Here is a 27,236-nt window from a genome sequence, read left to right on the forward strand (position 1 = left end):
TTGTCTTGATCAGGCAAGACAGGTGGACACAGGAGTGGCTATCGTGAAGGAAGACGGGTTTATGCCCTGGTCTCTAGAAGCAGGGGGCATGGGGCACTGGGCAGGGCCACGAGGGGAAGCCCCAGTGCAGGCCAGGAGGCGGGTGGCAGGGGACAGCTTCGGCTTTGGCCTTGGTGGTCTCCATGGCAGCACAGGGTAAGCCAGGAGGCTTAGGGCTGAGTGGTTTCTGTGAGAGGCTGGGCCTCCGGTTGGTACCTTTCCCTGGGATGATGAGGACAGAGGATTGTCATCCCTGCAGGCAACCGCCAGACAGGGGTGGGGGCTCAGCGGAGGAGGCTGGGTGGTGGGTTTGCAGATGAAAGGCAGGCTCCGGGGAGCCGGTCACTGGCTCTGAGAACCAGCCAGACCCAGGAGGGGCAGCCTCCCAGAGAGAAAGGCCTCGGATGTCAAAGCCTGAAGCAATTGGAAAATAAGGAAATACGTCAGGGATCACGTGCCGCTAACTTCATGAAATGGCTTTGAGTCTTTTCATCAGTTCCTGGAGTTTTGCTAACGCAAGTTGCTCCGTCAAGGATTCAAGCAACTCCAGGTTGCAGAGGGCATTCGCCGTTCTTGTCTGGCCATCAGCACGGTTACCCTTCACCTTGACCACCTGCTCGTTTCCCGTCAGGGAACCAGTCCTCCAATCTCCCTGCCACGTGGGCTAGGCACAGTGACCCTCCCGTGGGTGGAAGACTCACGCTTGACTGACCACGAGCCCCAGAAACACGGAGCACCTTCAGTCTCCATCCTGAACCCTGTTCTTGGTACTGGGGATCCGACAGCCAGCAGAGGGCACCCTGACCTGCCCTCGTGGGGCGTACACAGGTTCTGGGCTGGGCACCTGACTCCACAAGTCCGTCCTGGGGATCCTGCTGGGGACCAGCGCTCCTCCTACCCAGGGCCCTTCCTCCTCACCAACAGAACACGATTTCGCTTGGGACAGCGGGTCCCTATCTGAAGTTCTTAATTTCCTAGGTCTCCGTGCAGGTAGGGATGGCGACAGACAGTTCAAGACAATGGGTTGGTACAAGTCCACTTGGTGGAGCTTCCAGGAAGCATCTTCCTGTAGGCAGAGGGTCGGATGCTGGTCTGGGTCTCACCTCCTGCCCTTTGTCCTTGTTCCTCCCTGGCACTGGGACACACTGGAGCCTCAGGAACCCCAGCAAACCCCCGAGACAAAGCTACCTGCTGAGGATGGCCGAGGTGCATGCGGCCAGAGCTGTGGGACCCCCTGATCCAGGGCTCCTTATTACGAGGAAAATAAGTCTCTTGAGCTTCAGGCTCTGGCCTGGGAGCTTCCTATGGTAAGTGGCTGAACGGGCTCCTTCTCTCACACAGAGGTGCCGTCTGTGCACCGGGCTGACCTAGCGCGACGGAAGCCATCTTGGCAAGCTGCTGGGGAAGAAGCCAACCTGCAAGGTAGGAGACGACAAGCATCTCGCAACCCCGTCTGAGCCCCTGTGTGTCCCACCGTGATGGGGGCTCTGGCTTAAAGCGGCCTGAATTGGGTTTCCCCAACCCTAGAAGAGTCTGGCTGACTCATGTGTGATAAAAGTGTTACAGGGCCACAGGGGTAAGGTACTATGTCCACCTCAGGGGACATCCCCCTGATGCTCCCGGAAGCCCCTTGGTCCTCCATTCCATATCTTCAGACACAGCATAAGAGAGAAAGGCTCATCCCAGACTCCTGGCACAGAGGGAAGCGTGAGGGTGCCTTCCCTAAGCGCTCTGAATTCTCTTTAGGAGCAGAACATTGTAATGTGATTACGTGACAAAAAGTACTTAAAATGACAATGCAGATGGCTGATCACACTGGAGGAAAAAAGTAAGAACAGACGTAGTTGCTGATGGAAAACCTCAAATTAATCTGGAGAGTTAACAAATTAGACACTCCAACCAAGGCAGGGTTGCCCTATGGCACATGGGGTGTTGATGCCACCAGGTGACGCGGAGGTGCCCGAGGGTCCGGGAGAGAAGCTGTACCACCTAGAGTATAGCCTCTGGAATCAGAGCCCATGGAGGGGTCAGACCCCCAGGGCTGGTGACTCACAGGCCTGGAGCAGGACTCCAGGAATTGGCACTTACTTATGTCTAATGAGACAGTCTCGCTTTGTTGGTCTTGAGCTCCTGGGCTCCTCGGACCTCAGCTTCCTGAGTAGCTGGGACCCCAGGCACATGCCACCATACTTGACTAGAGAATTCACATTTCCAGCAAGTTCCCAGGGGCTCCTGAGGCTGCTGGGCCCTGGACCACACTTCAAGAACCGCAGCTCGAAGTGGGCTCCGTTTGAAAGAGCTGAGATATAATTGCCATAGCATAACACTTGCCCATTGGAAATGTGCAGTTTGGTGGCTTTCAGTACATTCAAAAGTGGTGTGACCATCACCACTAGAAAATTCTAGATGACTTCCTTACCCCCAGTGAAAACCCAGCACTTGGCAGTAGACATCGCTCACCCCTCCTGCCTCCGCAAACCACTGACTGACTTTCCGGCCCCACCGATTGGTCTGCCCTGGGCATTCCACAGAAAGGGCATTGCAAGGTGTGGCCTTCAGCCTCTGGCTTCCTCCCTTAGCAGCGTTTCCAAAGCTGGCTCGTGGTGTAGCCTGTGAGAGTACTTTCCTTTTATATCTGGAAAACCTTCCGTTGTGTGACTGTGCATGCGTGCTTGTGTGTGTGTGTGTATGTGTGCGTGTGTGCGTGTGTGTGTGTGTGTTGCTGGAAATTCAACCCAGGGCCTGGTGCATGCTGGGCAGCGGTCTCCCGGGGAGCCCCACCCCAGCTCTGGGTACACCTCGTCAGACTTGGCCACACCCCGCTTAGTGGATCTGGGTTGTTTCCACTCTGGCCACTGCAGACAGCGCTGCTATTAACTGAATACAAGTGAGGGTGTGGACGCGTGTTCTCATTTTCCCACATATGTAACGGGGTAGGACTGAGGGTCCTGGAGCATTCTGCTGAACTCCATGTGGAACTGTTTTCCAAAGTGGCCATAAAGTCTCATGTCCAGAAGGGCAGTGGACAAGGGTTCCTGTCCTCCCATCTCCTGGTCAATACTTGATATTGTTCATCTGTTTTGATTGTAGCCATTCTAGTGGATATGAAGTGGTATCTCACTGTTTTTTATTAGAATTTTCCTAATTATCAAACATGCTGAGCATCTTTTAAGGGCTGCTAACCATTCATACATCCTGGGAGAAACATCTGTTCAAACCCTTTGTTCATTTTCAAATTGGGTTGGGGATTGAACCCAGGGACACTTTCCCACTGAGCTGTATATTTTAAGACAGGCTCTTGCTAAATTGCTTAGGGCCTGCCTAAATTGCTGAGACTGGCCTTGAACTTGCAATCCTCCTGCCTCAGCCTCCCAAGTTGCTGGGATTACAGGTGTGTGCTGCCAGGCACAGCTCAAACCAGGTTGTCTTTTTATTGTTGACTTGCAAGACCTGTGTCTCTGTCCTAGATACTGACTCTTCTCAGATAAATTGCACGTTTTCTTCTCCCATTTTGTGGAGGATATTTTTTCACTTTCTTGAAAATGTCCTATGAATCACAATAGTTTTAAATTTTGGTAAAGTATGACTTACCTATTTCATCTTTCATTGCTTGTTTATGGTGACGCTTAAGACTCCACTAATTCAAAGCCATGAATATCTATCCCTATGTTTTCTTCTAAGAGTTTTATATTTTCAGCCATTCAATTTAGGCTATTACCTTGAAGCTCTTATATTTTCATATTAACTTTTGTTTGTGGTAAAAACTGGGAGGAGGGTCAATCTCATCTCTTTTTAAAAAGTACCTATCCCGTTGTCCTAGTATCCTTTGTTAAAAAGACAATTCTGGCCCCATTGAATAGTCTTGGTGTCTTTGCCAAAAATCAATCAACCTTAAATATATGGGTGTGTTTCAAGATCCACCTATTCCACTAATCCATATGTCTATGCTTATGCTAGTGCCAGACAGTTTTGATCATGGTATCTTTGCAGTAAGTTTTAAAGTCAGGAAATGTGAGTCCTCAACATTGTCCTTTAGCAAGACTGGGTCCCTTGTGTTTCCTTGTGAATTTTAGGATCACTTTGTCAGCTTCTGGGGGAAAAAAAACAACTTGGGTTTTTAGGGACTGCATTAAATCTTAGATCAATTTGACTATTATCATCTTAAAAATGTTAAGTCTTCCAATCCATGAACATGGAATATCTTTCCATTTATTTATAGCTTCTTTAATTTCTTTCAACAATATTTTGTAGTTTTCAGTGTATAAGTCTACTACTTTTGTTAAATTTATTCCTAAGTGTTTCATTCTTTTTGATGCTAGTATAAATGAAATTTTCTTAATTTCATCTTCAGATTAACTGATAAGATAAAGAAATAAAATTTAATTTTGCATATTGATCTTGTACACTGAAAGTGTGCTAATTCTAATAGGTGTGTGTGTGTGTGCGTGTGTGCGTGCGTGTGCGTGCGTGTGTTCCTTAGTATTCAAGGTCATGACATCAATGAATAAATTTAGAGGCCATGCTGATGTCAACCCCAATAGCCTTCACTTACCAAGGGCCTACTACTGCCCAGCACCGGGTTGGGGCCTAAGAGGTGAGTTGTGATCCTGAGGGCACCAGGTGCAGAAGAGGGGCCCAGAGGGAGCAGAAGGGTTGGAATCTATGGTGGAACCAAGCTGAGGCCCGAGCTGGAGGAGGCACTGAGGGAGGATTACGGAGGCTCCAGGCACCAGCAGAGGCATGCACCACATAGAGGCCGCACACACACAGGGAGTTGGGCTGGTGGGCAGGGACACAAAGACCAGGAAAAGCCCTTCCCCTGCAGCCCAGCACAGAGTTTGGGAGAACTCTGGGGACTGTGGAGGCCTTCTGGAAGGAGGCAGCCTTGGCCTGGTCTCGCCTCGCACAGTGAGGGAACTCTGTCAGGCCTCTGGGACTCTGTCCATTCTCATGGAAGCCACTGTCCTCATGGAGGACGGACCAGGCCTGCAGACCAGGATTTCCCAGTCAAAGAGAAGTCAGGTCCCGAGTGCTCTCAGCTGGTGTCCATCTCAGAGACCCTTGGCCAACCCTGCAAATGTTCCCACAGACCCCACCCTGAGGCTCCATGGTCCACTTGGGACTGGAGGGACACAGTCCCAAGCTGGAAATGTCTCCATCCTAAGATGACCCCAGGTTAGGGCCAGCTCTACACCACACTGCAGGGACCTCAGGGCTTGGCAAAGACAGCTGTCCTGGCCTGTCATTCCTGACTGTGTGGCACTGAGTGGACCTTCCACCTCCACAGCCTCATCTTGGGGACATGACTGTTCCACCTCAAGAAACCTGAGGCAGACCAAACAGAGCTAAACATCCAGAGCACACCAGCACCTCTGCAGGCTCACCTTGAACCTGGAGGCCCTGGGGAGCAGGGAAGGCCTGGGGTGCTGGTGTTTCCTGGCCTCTCCCACCCTCCCTTCTGGCTGCCCCTCATGTTCCGACCTGGTCCTGCTCAGGACCTGACCTCGTGACCACAGCCAGCAGGAGACAGGCAGACCCTGCGAGGGTCTCATCTGGGCTGGGCTTCCCTCATTCAGAAATGGGCTTGGTGCAGGCTTGAAGTTCAGATGTAAGTGCTGACCAGGGCTGCGGGCAGCGGGCACGAGGAAGCTGCGTCTGTGCCACCGTGGAGCGGCCTCTCCTGGCCTTGGTGGGCTCTGGAGGCCTTGGGGTCTGTGCACTGGCCCTCAGCAGCACCCTGTGCAGCTTCTTCCCGGGTGTCTGCAGAGGCCGCCAGGAAAGCTAAAGGCAGCATTCGCAGATCCAAAGAGGGTTCCCGAATTTGAAAAGGGGAACTGGGACAAGGCAGGGCCGCCTTCCTGTGGCTCTGGTTGCATTACCGTGGAGAAGGATGGCAGCAAGCTGGGCTTTTTGACAGCCCTGAAAAACTTAAGTTTAACTGTCCCCCTTGGCAGAAAGGCACTTGTGTGGCTTCTGCTGGGGCACTGAAGAGGCTCAGTGGCTCTGGACGCAGTCCTGGGCTGGCCTGCCTGCAGGGGCCTCTTGGAGCCCATGTCCAGGGCGGGTGACCGGGACGCCTGGGTCTGTGGGTGGGGCCAGCTGGGGTCTTCTCTAGGCCTCGGTCTCCCAATTTGGAATAGGAGGCGGCCAGTCTCAATGTTCCCAAAGCTCTCAAAGTTGACTTAAATATTCATAGACACTGCCAAGCACAGGGACCCTGGAGAAACACTACTCCCGTTGAGACAAGAACTGAACCCCCTTCTCCAGGAAGCTCTTTCAAAAACTACTCACAGCCAAAGAAAGAGTGGAACAAGGCACCCACCGAGGAAACCACCAGGGGTGGCCTGCCCAGGGCCAGGAGGGTACGCAGTTATGCGGGATCAAAGTTTGATCAGCGCCACACTGTGGGAAAACCCGGGAAGCACGCCACTGAAAGACATCGGTCACCAAATGCCACTTGTCACATGATTCTGTTCAGATGAAATATTCAGAAAAGATAAATCCAACAAGACAGGAAGCTGATCAGTAGCAACCAGGGGCTGGGCGGAAGGATAGTAACTGCTAACTGTTACAGACTGTTACAGGAAGGACAGTAACTGCTAACTGTTTCTTTGTGGGGATGATAAAAATGTCCTAAAATTGATTGTGGAGGTGGTTGCATGACGTTGTGGGTACCCTAAAAGCCACCAATTGTGCACTTGAAGGTATGAACATGATCATGAACATAAGTGACTAGCATTTCCATGAAGCCATGAAATGGAAACGCAAAGATGCTTGGCCACTGTGTCAGCTGCCTCGTGACCCGCCCCCTCCGGGCTCAGGACGGAGAGAAGCCTCTGTGGAATCCTGACCTTGACTTATGTACGGGCTGTCTGCTGGAGGCGCGCTTTCTCTGGTGGTTCCTCTGAGCAGGGCAGGAACAAAATCCTGTCCACCGGGACTCTGGGGCCCAGGCCAGGCGGAGCCAGGGTGGAACACACAGGTTCTCCCTGGTGGGAGGAGGAACGGGCTCATGGATGGAGCCTGCAGCTTCCTGGGCTCAGAAGGACCAAAGACCCTCTCCTGCCAGTCAGCACGGCTCTCAGGAGCCATCCGCCTCTGAGGAAGGTGAGGCGGATGAGCACATCTTCTATTTACTTATCCTGGATTTTATGGTAATTCAGAAGCAAGGCTTCGTGGTGCCACACAAGACTCGGGATGATGGGCAAGTCCCACTCAGTTCACCACAGCACGCAGCAAGACACCTGCTCTCTGGTCCCCGCGTGGCTGGGTGAGGCTGCATCCTGGGCAGCACCACCCACTCCCTAAGGCTGCAATGGGGGGCAAGACAAAGGACCCACTGCTGGGGCACGGGTCGCTACTAGGCCTGCCCGGGTCGGAGTGCCAGGGGGCAATCCCAGCCCTGCCCCCTCCTGCCCTGTGGCATTGGGCAGCCTCGCCTGGGAAAGGGGAAGAATGACAACAGCCACTCCAGGGGCCATTGTGAGAGGGGACAGCTTAACACGAGTCAAGCACCTGCCTGGCCCGAGCAAGCACTCAATGCGTCACCGCGCGTTACCACCCCAGGAACCGCCACAGGCCTGGGTTTCTCCTCTGAAATGAGCCGCAGTGCACCGTGGACCCTGGGTGAATCTCAAGGCCTCTCCACGCTGTGCAACGGCCCCGGGTCCTGTGACCTGGGTCCTTCTCCCACTGGGCCAGCCCCTGGCAGTATTCACAGTTTGGGAAGTGCAGAGTGGGAGAAAGGCTTGCCACATGATGGCTGTGTGACTTGGGGCGCCCTATGACCTCTCTGAGCCTCAGTTCCCTTCTCTGAATGCAGGGATAATGACAGCGAGTGCTCGCACAGGGCAGCTGTGAAGATCATATGGAAGCATTCCGCTCTTAGAGACAGGGCAGCACAGTGGTTAGCGTGAGCTGTTTGGGGAAAAACCATTTAGTTGCTGGGTGTCCAAGCATGAGTCACTTAACCTCTCTGTGCTTACTTTCCTTCTCTATAAAATACATCTAATAATCATCCTGCCTTGTGTTGGGAGGACGCTTAAATGAGGGAACACACATGAAACTCTTGGAACAGCGCATGGCCTACAGAAACCTGGAAAGATCATGCTACGGGCTGAATCGTGTCCCCTGCCACTTTAATTCCTAGGTTGAGGCTGGTACCCCAAGCGTGAGAGAGGCCTTTGGGAGAAACTAAGGTTAAATGAGATGCTAAGAGTGAAGGAAGCGAGATCTCACCCGCTGTATCTACTTGCACGCGCCAAGGCCAGGTCGCGCCAGCCCGCGGTGAGAGGGCAGCTGCCTGTCGGCTGAGCCACCCAGAGCCCGACCATGCAGCACGGTCCCCGGCCTCTGGCTTCCGAACCATGAGAAAGTGACAGCACCTGGACCATGCTGTTGCCATGGCAGCCCCGGCTGAGCCACACGCTCTATAAAAATCGGATTTTGCTTGGCACCTGGCATGTGCCAAGACGCTGGCTTCTGTCACAGCCGGGACAGGACGACCAGCATCCTGGTAAGCAGGACGAGGCTTGCTTCCCTCCACCAGGACAGGAGAGGAAGCTCCCATGGGAGGCCAGGGTGAGGCCACCACGGGCTTGCAGGACGTCCCAGAGGACGCGCCACCAAGCAACTTGCAGAGGGCTTTCCCTGGACAGGCAGAACCGGGGCTGAGACCGGGGCTTCCTTGGGGACAGGTGCCTCCTCCTCCCCAGGAGGCCTGACTCCCAGCCTCTGGTGTCCGTGTGGGAAGAGCAATCCAGCCTCAGGCCAGGTGGTCCCCAAGCCAGAGAGTCCCGGGTGCCCAGGGTCTGCCCGAGGAATGGCGTGTATCCAAGTGGACAGAGAGACGGAGCCCCAGGTGTGGCCTGCCACCTCCTCCACCTGCAAGGGCTGGGGACGTGACAGAGAACGTCACGCAGTCACCTCCTCCACCTGCCTCACAGGCCTAGAAGCTCCACAGGACAGGGACCCAGCCACGCTGCTCCCACCTGGGTCCTCAGGAGTCTATACCCACACATTCACCCCCGAGAGGGTCGCTGTCGGCAGAGCACCTGGGCCGGGCTTGTCCCAGGTGCCTGGCACGTGCTGACTCCCCTCCCCAGCCTGGAAGGCCCAGCTGACCTAGGGTTTGGGGGTCTGGCCCCTGTGACTTTTCCAGAACACTGCCTGTGGCCCACACAGGGCAGTGACAAGAAGCTGGAGCAGCAGAAGGCACGTGGCTAGGCCCACTGTGGTCTGAGTGGACACCTGCTGAGCACCTGCCGAGCACCTGCTGTGCAATGGTGCACAGTGACCTGGGCTACGTCATCGCACCCGCCGCTCAGGTCCACCCGGGGCCCTAGGCGGCATCAACCCCTCTGGATGAGAAACGGGTTCAGGGAGATGACGTTGCTGCCCAGGGTCACACGGGGTGAGAGGCGGAACTGAGATTCAAATCCAGGATGCGTGACCTCGGAGCCTGTCCCCGCCTGTCCTCGCCTGTCCCCAAATGCACAGGAGAGCTGACGCCGGTCTGGCCGTGGTCTGTTCCTTGGTCCCTTGATGCCGCGCAGGCTCCCAGCTGGCCCCGAGGGTGCAGCTTCCCCTTTGCCCGGTTTTCCTTCCCCGTCCCGGGAGTCCTCCGAGGCCCCACCTGGAGCACCCAGCTCCGCCTGCCCGTGGACACGCGGAGGCCCAGGCCACTGTGCAGGTGGAATAGGCGAGCTAGAGACGGGGCTGGGGAGTCCTGAGTTGACACGTGGTCTCCCCTGGGCCTGGGGTCTCGCTGGCTGGCTCTGGTGCCTGTATTTCCCCGCCCAGGCTGGCGTCCCCGGCCCTGGCTGCCTTCGGCACCTGGACCAGCAGCAGCCTTGCTCAGGCAGCAACGCAGCCCCTGCTCCCTGCTCTGCGCTCGGCAGGGAGAGGAGGAGGAATGCCCTGGGGTCTCCAAGGACACGCCTGGAGACACAGGGATGGGGGCCCAGGAAGCCAGGCCTGGTCCTGAGGGCAGGGGGTCAGGCAGGGCCCGAAGCCCCCGCCTGGGGCTCACTGAAGAGCATGGCCAGGACAACGTCTGGAGCCTCAGCTTGAGGATGGTGTGTCCGTGGGTCGAGTCCAGCAGGAAGGGCTGCTCTCCCCGGAGGACGGGCAGGCAGAGGACCTGGGGCAGGAGGCCCAGCCTGGGGGTCGGGTCCCAGCCCTCCGGGGACGGCTCTTTCCGACTCCACCCTGGGAAGCAACTCGTCCAAGACTCCACGGCGGTGTCTCTGAGGAGCCCCAGGTCCCAGGACAAGGACATGGGAGAGCAGGGGCCAGGCCCGGGGTCTCCCCAGCCCTGGGGTCTGCCTGCTCCTGGGGCAAGGCTGCGTCTCCACAGCAGTGGCCACGGCCCTCCTCAGCACTGGTGTCCAGGCCCTGAGGAATGGACACTCCTCTGGGCACTGAGGCCTGGGTGCCTGTAGTCAGCCCCACAGACATAGAGGGACTGGCGGCCAGCAGGACAAGCCAGGGCTGCCAGGGGTAGCCAGGGGGGCGCTCCAGGGCATGTCTGTACCTGCCAGGAACCCAGGCCCGTCCTGCCTCAGCGGGCGGACATGCTGCCCTCCCAGGACCCTCCATGTGGAACTCTCCCTTCACCTGGTGTGCCCAGACAGGGCACTCAGTACGGGGACCCAGGATCTGGAGAAGACCACCCCATGCAGCGCACAGGGTCCCAGATGGCCCAGGGCCACATCTACCCAAGTCCAGCGTGGACTTCACTCTGCCAGACGAGGTGGGTGAGGCTGGCCCTGGTCCTCACAGGGCTCCCTGACAGGTGTGCTGGCTGCAGGATGCACTAGGGGTGGGTGAGGTGCCAGGCCCGTGCTTTCTGGTTGGCCCAGGGGCCTCAGGAGGCTGAACCCCAAGGCCAGACTCCCTAGGGAAGGCGGGGAGGTGCTGACGACAATCCCTAACTCAGCTGATTCCAGGAATCACCTGGAAAAGCATTGAAAATGAAGATTCCCAGTAAGTAGGATGGAATCAAACTGAAAAACTTCACTGCAAAGGAAACAATCAAGAACGTGAGGAGAGAGCTGCAGAGTGCGAGCAGATCTTTACCACCTGCAGCTCAGAGAGAGCACTGATCTCCAGGTTATATAAAGAACTCAAACAACCTAACACCAAAGAACAAGTAACCCAGTCAACAGATGGCAAAGGAATTGAACGGACACTTCACAGAAGAAGGACGAATGGTCAACACATACATGAGAAAACATTTGGCATCACTGGTAATTAGAGAAATGAAAATTAAAATCACACTGAGATGACTCACTCCAGTCAGAAGGGCAATCATCAAAAATATAAGTAACAATGAATGTTGGTAAGAATGTGGGGAAAAAGGCACCCTTATACATTGCTGGTGGGAATACAAATTGGTGCAACTATTATGGAAAGCAATATCGAGATTCCTCAGAATATTTGGAACGGACCCACCATTTGACCCAGCTATCCCACTCTTCAGTTTATACCCAAAGGACTTAAAATTAGCATACTACAGTGACACAGCCACATCAATGTTTATAGCAGCTCAGTTCACAATAGCTAAGCTATGGAACCAACCTAGGTGTCCTTCAGCAGATGAATGGATGGTACTTAGATGCAATGGAGTATTACTCAGTCTTAAAGAAGAATGAAATTATTTGCTGGTAAGTGGATGGAACTGGAGAGTATCATGCTAAGTGAAATAAGCCAATCCCAAAGAACCAAAGGTCGAGTGTTTTCTGATATGCAGATGTTAATTCATAATAAGGGGGAGGAGGTACTTTGGACTAGACAGGGAGTGAAGGAAGGGGAGGGGCATGGGGGCAGGAGGGATAGTAGCATGAACCGGACACTATTACCTTGTGTGCGTGTATGATTACCTGGCCTGAGTAACTCTACATGGTGTAGAACCAGATGGAGGAGTTACGCTCCATTTATGTATGATGTGTCAAAATGCCTTCTACAGTCACGTACAACTAATTAGGACAAATTTTTAAAAATTTAAAATTTAAAAAAAAGCGAGATGGTTCTCAGGACCCTGCGCACCAATCCCTGAATGTGCCCATTCAGAGCGGGGCCTGGGTTTGGGGAAGAGCTCCCAGTGGCTACGAGGTGCAGGCCTTGAGACGCTAGTCCAGGAACTTCAGGAACCTCACCATCCGGGGGAGCCTGCATCTTCCAGGAACAGCTGGGGCAGAGTGACCCAGCCTGGGGGGCTTGGGCCGTCTACTCGGAGGCAGGAATGTTCCTCCACGGGTGGGGCCAGGCGGGGCAGGGCAGCCCCTGTTCCTCCAGGGCCCCTCCTGAACCAGGTGCGGGGAGCACCTGATGTTAAACAGAATTCTTTCCAGAAAAAACCCCATCAAGCTCTGGTTTTGGAAGTTCTGGAATTCTGCTGCCTCTCGGGATGGAAGACAACGAGAAAGAGCCTCCAAGAAGGGGCTGAGAGCTCCGGCCTCCACTTCCCATCTCAGTGCAGAGGCCCTCACAGAAGGCCGGGGCAGAGTGAGGGTGAGGGGTGGCTGCGGGGGTCCTCTTGCACATGAGCTCCCAAGTCCACTCGTCCACAGAGAGCCACTCGGCACCTACTGCGGCAAGCCTGGTGACACGGATACAGCAGTGAGCAACCCTGACAAAGGTGCCTGCCCCCGTGGAGCCAGCCTTTTAGTGGGGGAGACACACAAGAAAAAATAAAGTATTTAAAATAAGGTGGCCTGGGAAGGCCACAGTGACAGGATCACATTTAAGTACAGCCCTGAAGAAGGGGCAGGATGAGTTGGGGGCAACTAGAGATGGTCCATCCCAGCACAGTGCAGTGCAAAGGCCTTGAGGCAGCAGCACAACCAGTATGCTAGGAATGGCAGCCAGAAGACCAGTGTGCCACAGGTAATGACATATTTCTAGAGGACCTCCAATGCATGCTGGTGACCTAATGTGGCCCCTTGGCACAGCCCTCCACCTCCCTCTGTGGTCCAGGCCTTTGCAGGAGCCCCAGGCTGGGTCCTGATGGAGCTCACAGAAGCCAGGTTTGAGCGCCCGGCTCCCTTCCAAGCTTACCAGGCATGGAGAAGGGGGACAGGAAGACGGTCTCCACTGGCTCTGGCTCTGGGGGTGGTGGCTGGGGTGGCGGCTGCCGCTCCTGGTCCTGCGGAGGGTCTCCGGGGTTTTCCACGGGAACATTCCCGTTCTCGATGTTCTCGTGCCTACCGTTTTGAAGCGGCTTGCTGCTTACCCCGTTGGCCGAGTTGATGAGTCTCTGCCGCTGTGTGGGCGGAAGGAAGGCAAGGAGACGCGGAGGCAGGTGACACAGAGGGGCACATTCGCCAGGGCCCTAGGCACACCCAGCCCCCCTGGGGCGTCCTGCTCTCAGCCGGGCTCTGCCTTCAGCTCTGGTGCGTGCGCCCTGGTTTCCCATCACGCTCTGCTTTTCCCCGGCCCTGATGCTACTGAGCCCTGTGCTGGGCTGCTGGGCTGCTGGCCCCTCGGTGCTGGGGCTACTACATCATCACGCTAGGGTGGGTGGGGATTTTCAAATGTTCTTCTACAAAGACCACCAAAAAGGGCGAAGGGATCTATGTCAGAGAGTCAGGCCCACGCAGGCACAAGAACTGCTACTCAAGGAGGTTACATGGAAGGTCATCCTTGGAGCTAAAATAGAAAAAGAAAAACCTAGCCACACAGAATTATAACGAGTAGGGCGTCACTTAACAGCAATGTGAATGGTGTTAATCAGGAGGGTCATAGCTCTCGCTTAATAGGAACCAGCAGAGGGTCGTAGTTGGAAAAAACATCTAAAGATAGCTAAGGTCGTATTAAAAAAAAGGCACAAATTACAAGGGAGGTGATACATCCACATATTGAGAGAGACAGACCAGGTTTCCACAGCAGAGAAATGAGATGGGGAGGAGAGGGGAGTTTGCTCTGTCAGGGAGGGTGGGTAAGGATGGTGGCACTCAAGGAGAGAATCGGGGTGGCAACGGCTGCAGGGTGCCTGAAGGGCAGCCACGTGGAAGAGACCATAACAAACAACTGGAGAAAGGACTAGGTGTTGGGAGAGAATAAAGATATAGGAAGGGGCAGGGCTGAGGCTGGGTGGCAGCACGCTGGCCCGGCATGAGCGAAGCACTGGTTTGATCCTCAGCACCACAAAACATAAGCACGTGGAGGCATTCTGTCCATCTTACTACAAGAGAAAGTTCTAGAAAGAGATAGAGGAAGGAGAGGCTGGGCCTGGGCCTGGTCCCTCTTTCGGCGAGACTGGGACTAGACTGGAATCCCTGCAGGCTCCTTACTCCTGAGGGCCTGGGCAGATCACGTCGCCTGACAGACACCCCGGAACCGCCAGAGCCTCCATCATGGCTGGCGGCAAGACCGAAGCCCCGTCGCACGTGGAATGACCAGCACCTCCCTGGCATGGAGCAGGGGCCCAGTAAACTACGGCCAGCCTTACTAGAGATGGTCAGCACCCAGGTGCGGCACTGTGGGGTGAAGGAGGTGACCAAACGGCTGGTTCACAGGAGGTAGGAGAACCAGGGCAAGTGGGCTTCTGGCCCCTCGGTAGCTCATCTCAGTGGCTTTGGCCAGGACAGCCAGACCAGGAAGGCCTTGGAAGAAGCCCTCCTTCCCTGCGCCCTGAGTACCCACCCTCTGTCAGTAAGTAAAGGACACTCCTGGTGTCCCCTCCCTGCGTCCCATAGGCATTGCTGCCAGTGATATGAGCTTTGCAAACCTCTCCGGGATGTTCTGGAAGTAAAGTGACTGAAGAAGAAATGAGCCCAGAGTGTCTCATGCGCAACTTTGAAACCGGCACGTGGGGTTCTTATTCTCCCTCCCTCCATTCCACAATGAATCCCAGAAGTCTCAGCTTAGGCGGCAGGTGCGCTCTGCCAGCGTGTACCCCGAAATCCTCAGAGCTGGAAGCCTCCTGTCCAACAGCCCCGACAGGCACCCAGGCCCAGGCTGATTGAGTTAGTGGCCAATGTGAGATTAAAACTCAGAATTCCCTCCTCCTGAGCCAATCCCAGGCTGGCCAATCCCAGCAAGGGGAAAGAACATTTCCCAGCAGCCTCTAACTGCGGGGTAGGATGACCGGAATTTACCAGCTCATCAAGACCTACGATTTCCCTGGCTACATGTGCCGTAAGGAAATGCTACAAACACAAATCTCCAAACCCTGAAGGGTTGGTTAACTCGCACCCCCGTGCTCATGAAGAACGGGCAGGATGCCATACGCGTTTTACTGATTTGGATCAAACGATTCAAAGCTTGGCAAAATGTTTTCCTTTCTTAACATACTCTGTGCAGAGAGGGCCACTAGGTATTCCATCAAAACACAGTGCTGAACACAGAACCTGCGATCGACGTGCAGGTGGCTCTGGGTGCTCATCTCAGCCCTGCCACCGCCTCCGAGTAAGGACCTGATTCCCACGCGCACACAGAGAGCAGAGGCCTGCAGACGCTGGCCAGACACTTGTCTGCTGCTTCTAAAACACCAGTTAAGTAATATTTTTTAAAAATGTTTTTTCAAACGAGAAGACAAAACACAAAACCCAAGTGCACAAGGTGCACCAAGGAAGCCCTCAGGGCCGTTGGCCATTGACCTGGGTCTCCTCCTAGGCTGTTTTTCTCTAAGTGACCTTTGGATGGGTCCTCAGACGGCCCTTTGTCCCTCTTGTTCTGTGGATCCTTCCAGAAGCACTTGGTGACGTGCCCTGGGCCAGCTTGGATTGCCAAGGAACCCTTGGCTGCCTGAGGGACCCAGGCCTCTGGAGGCCCCAGGGCTTCCTTCCCAGAACAGGTGTGGCTGAAGGGGAGGGTCCTGGGGCCCAGGGCCTCCGGCAGGAGAACGCACCTCGTTGATGATGATCCTGCTGGCCATCCGCAGCCGGGTCCTGGGCCCGAACTTGTTGGTGATCATGATGCGCAAGCCCGCCTCAGGAAAGCTGAACTTGGGGGGGCTGGAGCTCAGGATCTCGTCCACCATCACCACGGGGCTCTTGCTGTACTGCGGCTTCTCCTTCACTATGGACATAACGCCAGGATCAGTGCTGACCCCCGCAGGAGGACGGCTGGGCGCTGGGGCCACCCACTCCCTCTCGCCCGAGGTCTTCCTGCGGCTGGGGTCCGGCACCTGAAGTCTGGGGGCCTGGCTGCAGCTCCTCCCATGAGTCAAGGTGGGTCACTGGTTCTCAAAGAGCGACTCAGCGGGTTTGATGGCACCCAGCTGGGCCCTGGAGGGGACGCTCGGGGCAGTCCATGGAGGCCCGTCTCCCCGCCCTCTGGGCCCGGCCTTGGCCAAGTGCAAGGGTCTTTCGGGCCCCGCTGAGCCTCACCGGGGCCGCCCTCCTGCAGTGGACAGGTCCCGGTGCCTGCCACCATAACCACAGCAGGACCTTCCTCCCGTCTTTTCCTGCCCAGAGGAGACTGACAAACTGCCCAGGGTGCTTCTAACTTTGTTCCCATGGGGAAGCTGCGAGGTCAAGGACAGGATTCCAGACCCTAGACCAGGCACAGTGGCTGACGGGAGGAGCTCCCACCACGAGCTGCTGGCCGGCCCTGTTCTCGGGTGAAGCCTGACGCTCCCTTTCTCTGACCCTTTCCGTCCACTTCGGGGCTGAACAAAGCTCCCCAGCTGGGCTTCTTCCTGCCACCTTTGCAGACATGCTCGGTGCCAGAATCCTGGGGCAGCGGACCCTGGGCTCCAGGTCCCTGGGAGGGACTGCTCATGAGCACAGCATGCAGAAGCAGGCAGCACTATCCCCTCTGAGGGGCTGTGACATGGGCAGCTGTCATCTGCACTGGTACCACACCCTGTGGCGCTCCAGGGAGCAGGTGGGGAGCACCAGCATGCAAGTCAGTGCACAAAAACACACCAAGTGCACACCAGCCCCCCGCACACGCACACGCACACGCACAGAGAGGCAGCAAGGCTCAGCAGACAGGAGGCGTGTGGGTTAGAAAACAGCCGTGAGGCCCGGACGTCGTCGTGGTGACGGACACTGGCCTCCGAGGGGCGTGCGGTGGGCTGGCGAGGGTTTTACTGGTGTTTAGAGGCACGTGTTACTGCGTGGGGGCAGCGGGTTACTTACAGTTCAGGAGAGTTAGGGAGCAGAGGCCAAGAGATGGGCAGAGGTGATAAGCGCGCGGTGGAGTCTGGGGCGGCACTCGACGGCGGCGGAGATGCCGGGGTTATTTGAAGGAAGGTGTTAGTAGCAGGCTCCTTACACAGGGAGCCTCGGGGCTCGGGCCGCCCTCCCAGAGGCAGGGGTCACCCAGAACACTGCCGGCTCCAGGCTCCCTCTGCAGAACCAGCCCTGCCCCGACACTGCTGGGAGAGGACGGGGCTCAGAGGGGAGACCATGGAGACTCGTGAGGCAGGAGGCACGACCCTGGTCCCTGGTCCCGCTCATCCTAGAGCCACCACCGAGGCACAAGGTGGCATGGCTAAGCCAAAAATGAAGGTAACTCCATTTAAGCTGTTTTCCTGGCACCTCAGAAGCACAGGTATCGCCCCCGCCTCTGGTCCAAGCCCAAGCTGTGCCTGAGCTGGGGCAGCCTGGAAGGTCCCTGGAGAGCTCTCCGAGCAAGGCCGGCTTGGCACAGCACGGCAGCCGGGAGGCAGGTGGCCTTGGCTATCAGGCTGTGAGCAAGGTCACCTGACAACCAGCAGGACACTGACCCAGTGTGCTGACCTGCTTGACCTCTAAAAACACTCAAGTGGGGCTGGGGTTGTGGCTTAGTGGTAGAGCACTTGCCTAGCATGTGTGAGGCCCTGGGTTCGATCCTCAGCACCACATAAAATAAATGTTGTGTCCACTGAAAACAAAAAAATATTAAAAAAAAAAAAAAAAACACTCAAGTGCAAAACGGTTTTTTGCAAGAGTGGCGGGAAAATCTCCCCTAGGGGCTAGGTTTTGATCCTATATGGGAAACGCTCAGCGGAGAAGAGCAGAGTCAGGGTTGAGAGAGAGCGGGCTCTTGCCTGCTTGCTGTGGGCTGGGATGGAACCCAGGGCTTCCGGGGTGCTGGCCACGTGCTCTGTCACCGAGCTGCACCCCAGCCCAAGAGGGCTTCTGGAGAAAAGCCACCAGCTGGCAGTCCTTGAGATCCTTGGTCCCCCTGGCGTGTCACTGGGGGAACCTACTCCTTCTTTGGTCAGCAGCCTCCCCTAGAGGGGCCCAGGGACACTTTATGGGCTGAGACCACCCCAGAGTTGGCATCTCCAGCCTTCCCTCTTCAGTTACAGGGGTGCAGGCCTGCACCGGGGGGCCAGGACCTCATCCCCTTGGCCTTACTGAGACCCACTCCTCCCTGCTCCCCAGAGCAGTCTCCCAATTTCCTTGAAATTACCCTGAACTTGGAGAGACTTGGGGGAAATAAGATTATGGGGAAGCCCTACTGCTAAGGTTATGAAAGTGGTCAAGACGGTCATGACCGGGCTGCAGGAGGGGCACACCGTGAGTGGGTGACAGTCTAGGGAGCCTGGATCTCCTGGGCATTGCAACTGAGGAGCCTCTCACAGGGCACGGGGAGGCCTCTACCGTCAGCCCCAAGACCAGCGGGCAGCCCCGGGGGCCTGGCACCCGAGGAAGTGGGCTAGTTCCACGGATCTGAGCGACTCTCCATGTGGTTTTTCTCTTTGCACAAAGGTCCAGGGGACCAGGAATCACCATGGATGTGCTGGGCAGGGGCCAGCCTGTGCTGCCAGACCGTGGAGGCTGTGACAGGCAGCTCAGAGCCACTGTGACTGTGGAGCTGAACTCCCGAGCAGCCGCCCACATGATCCTGCCCACTGAGGATGCGTCCTACAGACAGGCTCCCCTGGGGCATCCTGCTGAATGAAAACCCGTGGAGAGGGCCGGGGCAGACCCCAGGGGCAGGGCTCCGGCACCTGGTCAAGGTGCCTTTCATACTGCGAGGGCAGCGCCAGAGACCCCTGAGCCTTGTCTTTCCTTATCCCAATGGCAGGAACCTGGTACAAGGCCCCGCACTGTTCTGAGTGGGGCCTTCGCGGAGGCTACCCCCAGCTGGGCAGACCCCGGCGACTGCGGGGTTATTAAGACCGAGACAAGTTTCAGATAGTCTGGAGGACTTGACCAAGGTGACGGGCTAGATCCAGAACCCCCAGTCTCCAGAAAAGGGGGGAGTCAAAGATGACCAGGCTGCTGCCCTGGGGAAAGGGCCCCCAAGGGCTCTCCGGGGCTGGCCAGGGGCTGCCCTTGCCCCAGCCTTGCTCTCCCTCTGGGCAACTGTCCCTGGGCCTAGAGCTGGCCATGTCTCTGGAACAGACTTCTGCAGGCCTGGGCCTGGCGCTGGAGAAAACCAGGGAGGCCCAGCCTCTGCACTCCAAGGCCTCCGCTTCCTGTCACAGGCCCTGACATCGGTTGGGACACTGTGGCCTGTCGGAAAGGCCAAGGAGGCTCCCACCTGCCGTGGGAAGCTGGGAAAACACTGTGGCTGTGACTCCTGACTTTCCCTTCCTGTCCATTTTCCCCTCCAAACTTCTCCCATCTACGCAAACGGATATCTGAACGACATCTCAAATGCTGACTGTCCCTCCTCATGTCGGGTACATGTGACCAAAGGTGAGAGGGTGCTGATATTGGGGACGTGTGTGTGTGTGTGGGGGTGACAAGCCCCTCCACTCCTGTCTGCTCAGCCTTACCTTGCCTCAGCAATGGCACGGAAGGGTCATCATAGCTACCGTCATAGAAGTCATTACCATCTTCCAGCTCATTGCTGACCGGGTTGCCGTTGGCAATGCTCTTTTGCTTGGCTGTGAAAAAGGCTTGCATCTTCACGTTGTACCTGGAGGTCGGGGAAGACAGGAGGTCAGAGCAGCAGAGGGGAGTCCCACTGACCAGGTGGGTGGACATCTGCTGTGTTCAGCACAATGCTGGCCATGGTGGGCAGCTCGGGAGACCTCCTGCCCAAGAAAAGGACTGAGTCTTCCTAGCTGTATGTCACAAGCCTGCCCCAGCGAAAGACTTCCGGCCCAGCCTATGACAGGCTCAACGGAGGCACTGCCACTTCTGTCCCTTCTTGCTCACATGTACCACGTCACTAGGAGCCAGCAGTGCCATCCCCTGAGAGAGGAGTCTCTCTCCATCTCCAAGTCCCCAGGCTGGGTTCTCTTCAGCACTAACTGAAGAGACGACTCGAGGAGATGCTCCTGAGTCTGACAGTCAATCTCCCACTTCATGTAACGTCATGAATGCTTTATATACATGTGAGAATTCTCAAAGCACACCCACGGAGGCGTGAGGGGAAAGACAAACTGAAGGTGGTTCAGCTCATTCACAGTTTAGGGGTTTATTTTTCTATGTTGGTGGGAAAAACCATACGTAATGAAAGTCACTGTAACCATTTGTCATTTTTAAGGGTGCCCTTCGGTGGCATTAATTAGTCACATCATTATGCAGCCACCATCAGTATCCTGAAACTTCTTCGTCATCCTGAACGAGCAGCTCCTCTGTCCTCATCAACGAGCCCATCACTCCAGCCCCGGCCCCTCCCGGAACCCTGATCTTCGTCTGTGGCTATGAACTTGACTCTTCTAGGTCCCTCGTGCTCACGGAATCAAACATCAGTCCTGCTGTGCCTGTCCTCTTCCGCTTAGCATGGGGGTACTTCCATGCTGAGCGTGGATCAGAACGTCCTCTTGAGGGCTGACTAATGGCCCTCATGGGCAGCTGGGAGGTGGTTCGGGCCCAGGCTGCTTCCAGAGGGGCTCAGGGTGTCATAACCCAGAACACGGCTCTTGTACCCCCAGAATACGGGGGCCCTGCAGATGTGCAAAGCAGTGGCCCTGAGAGGCAGTGCTTCATGAAGCCCAGGGCCCACAGGGAACTGAGGAGTGGGCAGGACAGAGGTGCCTGCTGGCAACTCATTCTGGAAGCAGCGTCACCATCCATTCGCCAGCTGCCCAGCGTGACTGCCCTGGCCAGGGTGAGAATGGCACCCCCAGAACAGCGCCCCAGCATCTTCCCCTCATTCTGGCTACCCCATAGGAACTGAAAGAGTGGACGGAGGATTGTCCCCTGCTCTAAGCAAAGGGGGAGCAGGATTGGAAGGAGATGCCCACAGCCCAAAGGAGGAGAGAAGGTACTTACTTCATGATCAGAATGTAAAACCCATACAAGACGATGAGCACCAAGCCTTCCCACCTCAAAGAGACAAGGAGAATGCCATCAGAGCCGGAGGCCACGCGGGGAGCCTGGGATGGAATGGACGGGCAGGCCAGGGAGTGGAGAGTCCTTCCCTCCCCATCCCCAGGGCCCACCCCGAACTCAGGCACACAGGGGGGATGTCCCCACCTGAGGCTGCCCTGCCGGGGGGGCGGGGGGAGTCCTCGTGAAGGAACGAGAGAAGCCTGAGGGATCCTCTCCAGCACAGGGGTCTGCAGGACCCCGCTGGAGCCCACCTCCTAGCACCCTGGGAAGAGGAGGTCCAGGACTGCCATCTTAGGAGTCAGGAGCTAGTGGCCTGGACTCCGCTCTGAGAGAACCTACGGTCACTTGAGAGCCTGGTCAGGGACCCTAGGAAGAAGGGCCTCAAGTCCCCAGGGCAGGAGTGGGCCACCCACTGGGCACGTGGTGTGGTAGTGGGGGAGTCTTTCTGGAATGCCCTATCGCTGCCCTCTTTAGAGATGGTCCAAACCCAGGGGCCGGGGTGGTTTTTGAACCTCCAACCCTGAGACCCTGAGAAGCTGTAGCCCCCTGTGAGCCAGGCGTGGGCTGCTGTCATTTGGGGAACTTCCTTTGCAGACATGCCAAAGGAGCCAGAAAGGGACTTGCAGACCACCCGACCACGTACCCAGCTCCTTCCACACTTGAGGAAAACGAGACCCAGCGGTGGAGAGACTCTCCAGGGCTGCGCGGTGGGCTGGGGCCAGGAGGGGACTGGCCACCGGTTTCTCTGGACCCACAGCACACAGCTGCTCTTGTCAGGACGAGGATACCCGAGGCTGATCATCTGAGGACACCCCCCATGCAGAGAGTGTGCAGATTCCGATCCCACCAAGGAGCTGGCAAAGGCACGGCTACGACCCAGGAGGCACTGTGCCTATGGAGTGGAGCGGAAGTCCTGCTCCTTAGGACTTGGTGTCTCGCGCATCCCAGTGGAGGAATCAATTCCTGCCTTCGTGCCACAAGGACGAGTTCCAATATTTTCTTCTGAATTCATATTAAAAATTTTGCTTTTTATAGTAAGATTTTGAATTTGCCTGAGGTGAGAGGGAAGATTTCATGTGTGGTTGTGGGGACTGCCATTAAGGCGCCACCCCTCACTCGCTGCAATGGCACCTCTGTCACATGCCCACCCCCGAAACGGGTCTCCACATCAGCCAGAGCTTGTCCTGGGGCAAACCACCACAGTGGTGTTATTTTAGCTTTATAACATATTTTGATCTCTGTCAGGGTGGGAATAGTGAGGGAAACAACTTTTCTCACTTTGGAAAGATAAAGCCAAGATGACTTTCACAAGCTTAGGTTTGTAAAATTAATTCAAAAAAAAATGATTCAGCGAATCCAACCAACGAGGATATGGGAAACTAACAAAAACAAAAGAAAATCCAAAAAATGAAAAATACTTACCACACAATTTCCTCATCGTATATGAACTGGAAGGCAAAAGAAACAAGGGGGGGTGTGTATTTATTCCAAATGAAAAACAATCGCAGACCCCTGAACACCAGGGCCGACTCTGCTGGCCTGTGACGTGCTCTGTAGGAAGCAGGCTCTGTTCCTCTGTCTCCATGATAGCCGGTGACTTTGCCTTAGCTGGAACCTGGGCCAACGGTGAGCTGACACATGTGGCCCAGGGTCATGCGGCTGTCCCCAGATAAGTGGCCTGTGCTTCACTAAAGCTGCTGACCTGGTAGGAGCCCCCCCATTATGCAAACAGAGATGCTAAAGTCAAGGAATTTCAAAGACCAAAAGCTACCTGCATATCTATGCCTCCACATATGGTGTGTGTGACGGGGTGGGGCATTGTCTACTCAAATAGAGTTACCCCTTTCGGAATTCCAAGGGAGAGGTTCGCCCTGTGTACTTTGAAGGCAGCTGAGGGGGGACAGTGGGGGACGATGACATTGACTCATGTGAAGGTTGATTCTAGGTGTTAACTCGCCTGGGCGAGGGACGCACAGATTGTTGGTACAGTATTATTTCTAGGTATGTCTATGAGAGTGTTTCTGGAAGAGACTGGCATTTGAGTTAGTGGACTGAGTAAGGAAGGTCCACCCTCACCCAACATGGCGGGCACCATTTAATCAGCCAAAGGCTGGAGAGAACAGAAGGCAGAAGAAAGGTAAATCTGCAGTTGCCTGCTCACCCTCAGCCTCTCCCTCTTTCAGAGCTGGGGTACCCTTCTCCTTCCTCTGGATACCAGGACTCCAGCTCCTCTGCTTTTAGACTCTGGGACTCACACTAGCAGCTCCCGAGATTCTCAGGCCTTCAGCTCAAGATGGAGCCGCACCACTGGTTTCCCTGGGTCTTGCTTACAGACAGCCTATCATGGAATGTCTCAGTCTCTAAAATCACCTGAGCTAATTTCCTAATAAATCTCCCATTCGTCCGTCCACCCATCCACCCACCTACCCATTTCTTTGGCTCCTATTCATTATGTTTCTCTAGAAAACCCAGATTAATACACCCAACGATGCCCCCCCCCCCCCCGAATCTCTGGCACAAATGAAGATTGCTTCTGTGTTTAGGCTGTGGGGCGGGGATTCCCAGCATGGCCCAGTGTGGAGAGGAAGTGGATGGGATGTTCCCACAAATCTGATCTGGGGGACAAAGGTCCCCACATATGGTGCCAGGAGAGGTTGGAGGCTGTTGCCTAGACTTGAGCCCACTGCGTCCTTCCTCCCAGCCATCATGGTGGGCGCAGACACGACCGGCTTCAGGAAGCCATTTCTGAGGAGGTCACCCCCAGCCAGGCACTATCCCAAGCCTTCGGAACCCAAGGTGCTAAGGAAGGGGCACTCAACGGAGGAAGGGCAGGATGGGACCACCACCTGGGGAGTCTGGGGACATTTACAGGAAACTTTTAGTCTTTCCAGCCTGAAGGACAGCTACTGGCATTAAGGGGCAGTGGAGGACAGGAAGGGAGGACAGGGAACAGGACACACGGGATACATTTCTACAAATAGGGGATCAAGTTTCCCCTATTTGGCACAAGTCTGAAATGTCCTGATAGATGTTCTAGCCACTGCAGAAAAGCAAGGAGCCTTGAACCTATAAATCTTGATTCTATAAATCAAAGTAGTTTTAAAAGGTTTTAGTAAATACTTCATTTGCCAGTAAATTTACTATCTGGGAAACTGAAGGACGATTGTACTTGGGCCTGTTTAGCATTGCGTCAGGCACCATTTGTTATTTGGAAAGCATGCCAGGTTGCGGGTGGCCCCCCAGGCTGGGGCCTGCACATTGGCGTTGGCCTGGGTTGTCATGGAAGGGCTCAGAGCTTCTCTGTGTGGGGTGTCTGGCTCTTCCAGCACCTTCACGCCAAAACGTTTGCCTGTAGGAAGCTGTGTTCTCTTACAACGAATTCCTCCAACTTCTCCTTTGTGTTACAGGCCCTGCGTTGACTGTTGTTTTGGAACTTGTGTGTAGTAGGTAGGTTATTCTACCTATCAGTTTCATTTCCGGGGTGTGGCAGGTGGACTCTACGACGGCCCCAAGGAGCCCATCACCCCAGGTTCATGCTCCCTTTGAGCATGGGCTGGACCTGGTGGCCCCTAACAGAATGTGGCAGAAGTGGTGGGCTTCCACGCTGGGCCTGCCGCCCTGCTCTGGGAAAAGCAGCCTGCGGGAGGCCCTGTGGGAACCTGGCCCGTCAGGCCAGCCGGGGGCCGAGCCAGGGCTCTGAAGGAGGATGGGCCCTGAGAGGCCCCGACCCCAGCTGACACCTGGACTGAAGGCTGGTGAGAGACCCCAGCCCTGAGGCCCGCTAAGCTGTTCCCAGATGTTTGACCCATGGAGATTCAAATGCTTGCTGTTTCAAGCTGCGAGCTTGGGGGAAATTTCACAGCAACAGATAACTAATACGAGGGTCAGTAGCTGTGTGGAGTTGGCTCCAGGTATGGCAGGGTGGCAAACTGTTACGTGAGGGCACGTTCCTTCCCTCCCACCACCTCAAAGCTCTGGGTGGGAACTGCTGTTCTGCAGAGGACTTGCTCCTCGGCAGGGTACCTCACTATCACACACCATGTCCCCCAGCCCATGGAGACTCAGGGGTCAGGCCACACTGGCAGACCCCAGGGACCCCAGCCTCCCACCTGTCCTCTCTGACTGCTTTCAGGTGGCCCTTTTTCTTTTGTCTTAGTGATGACAAAACCAGAGGCTCTGCTTCCTAGAATGGGGTCTGTCACAGATCAGGGGTGAGGGCTCAGCAGGGTGCAGGGCTCGAGACCCCCGGCACATGCTCTGGCTTTTCCAAAGTCTGCGGATTTGCTCAAGGCCAGAGTGTCAGGCATGAGGTTTTGGGGGAGGGAGGGACGTGGGTGGAGGCGTGAGGACAGGGAGGGTGGCACACGCCATGGCTGGGTCAGGGACAGCCAGGTGGGGGTCTGTGTCTCTGCAGGGTCCTGGCCAACCCACACCAGGGCGGGAGGGGGACTTACCGCGATGAGCACGATGACAGAAAGGGTATAGTAGACGGAGTCCCGGCACACGGCCCACCAGGTCAGGCGCACCACCTGCCGAGCACAGGGCCTCAGCCAATGCTGGCTGGGGTTGGAGGGGAAGAGGGCCCAGGCCCCTTGCAGGCACAAGGACACGCCCTGGGGCTCCTCCCAGGCCACCCGCCCTCCCTCACACTGGGGAGGAGACTGGAACCAGGGAATGTGCTCAAGTGTTGGCTAAACCACCTCCTCAGAGGTAGCAGACACGCACATTTTGCAGCAGAAGCCATCTGTCATGGTGGAGACCAGAGGTGCCATCCTGTCCCCTCAGGGGAATCAGGTGCCCACCGAGCAGGGCAGGGCCTTGCCCATGGGCCTCCCTCTCAAAGATCAAGTCTAACTTCCCTCCAGGACTCTGAGGACACTGAATGGGGGCATCAACGGCAGGCCAGCCTCAGGCCTGCAGGGAGACCAGCTAGTTCCGGAATCTCGCTCAGGGCCAGGGATACAGCAGGCACTTCTTAAATGAGTGGTTGTCCTTGGACTAGCGACGGTTGCGCGCTGACCCTGCGCATCCCAGGCCCCAGAGCGTCGAGGGGGAGGGAATCTGGAAGCCGACATGCTCAAAGCCACCAACCTGGCCGGCGAACAGCCCACACACTCCAATGATACACAGGATGTTGAACACGGCGGAACCCACGATGGTCCCCACCCCGACGTCCCCGTGTGTGATGAAGACGCCTGGGAAGGAAAGAGCAGCCCTGGCCGCGTCTGCGCAGGCAGCGGAGGGAGCAGGTCCCTCGCACTGCGGAACCGCACCCGGTCGTGAGTGGGCGTGGCCGAGCGGGGGGGGGGGGGAGGCCCCAGGCCAGCGGCTCCCATGCTCCGCCTCTACTGAGATGTGATCCACGTGCCACGGAATCCTCCCACTTAACGAAGGTGACGTGTTGACTCAGAACAGTCAAAGGACGGTGTGGCCACAGCCACAGCCTAGTCTTAGGACATCTCCTTCAACCCCAGAAGGGGGCCCAGGCCCGCCAGCACCCCTAAGAGCCACCAACCCAATCTCCCTCTGGCTCTCTGGATTTAGAGATGAGAATGCGGCTCAGAGCTACCACGTGACCCCGCTGCTCTGGGCCCCAAGCCCGGCTCTGTGGACCCTGCCTCTCGGGCTGCCAGGGATTTCTCACCAATGACAGAGGCAAACAGCTCTGGCGTGGAGCTCCCTGCGGCCATGAAGGTGGCTCCTGCCACATCTTCGCTCAGATGGAGTTTCTGAAACACAAGGGACCACAGGCCCTCAGGGTGGGACAGGGGCCTGGACACGACTTGGGACATAAAAGCCAGGGAGCTCAGGGGACAGGTGCTGGGGTGAGCCCAGCTCCCGGCTGGCAGCCTCTCCTCCCTGGGTCCCAAGCACACGCCCTCTGTCCCCTGCCAGGCCTTCAGGACACAAGCCCCTCCTCCCTGCCCCTCTGTCTACTTTCTGCTCATCTCCAGGGCCCCTGACTGAGCACTGCCCCTTGATGAAGCCTTTCTGACGCCTCCAGACCCAGCCTTTCCCCCAGAC

General features: G+C 56.2%; 1 protein-coding gene across 1 annotated transcript in view; it reads right to left on the reverse strand.

Annotated features, from left to right (window-relative positions):
• Positions 1 to 27,236, reverse strand: part of SLC24A4 (solute carrier family 24 member 4) — a 137,568-nt gene that overhangs the window by 23,834 nt on the left and 86,498 nt on the right. Inside the window, exons 5-12 of the mRNA XM_079127629.1 lie at positions 26,857 to 26,941; positions 26,304 to 26,407; positions 25,667 to 25,741; positions 22,635 to 22,660; positions 21,153 to 21,206; positions 19,706 to 19,848; positions 15,893 to 16,062; positions 13,099 to 13,303 (exon numbers count right to left, since the gene is read on the reverse strand). Coding sequence (XP_078983755.1) covers positions 13,099 to 13,303; positions 15,893 to 16,062; positions 19,706 to 19,848; positions 21,153 to 21,206; positions 22,635 to 22,660; positions 25,667 to 25,741; positions 26,304 to 26,407; positions 26,857 to 26,941 — 862 coding nt within the window. The remainder of the gene's footprint in view (positions 1 to 13,098; positions 13,304 to 15,892; positions 16,063 to 19,705; positions 19,849 to 21,152; positions 21,207 to 22,634; positions 22,661 to 25,666; positions 25,742 to 26,303; positions 26,408 to 26,856; positions 26,942 to 27,236) is intronic.

The sequence above is a fragment of the Sciurus vulgaris genome (genome assembly GCF_902686455.1).
Source record: "Sciurus vulgaris genome assembly, chromosome: 2".
NCBI lineage: Eukaryota > Metazoa > Chordata > Mammalia > Rodentia > Sciuridae > Sciurus > Sciurus vulgaris.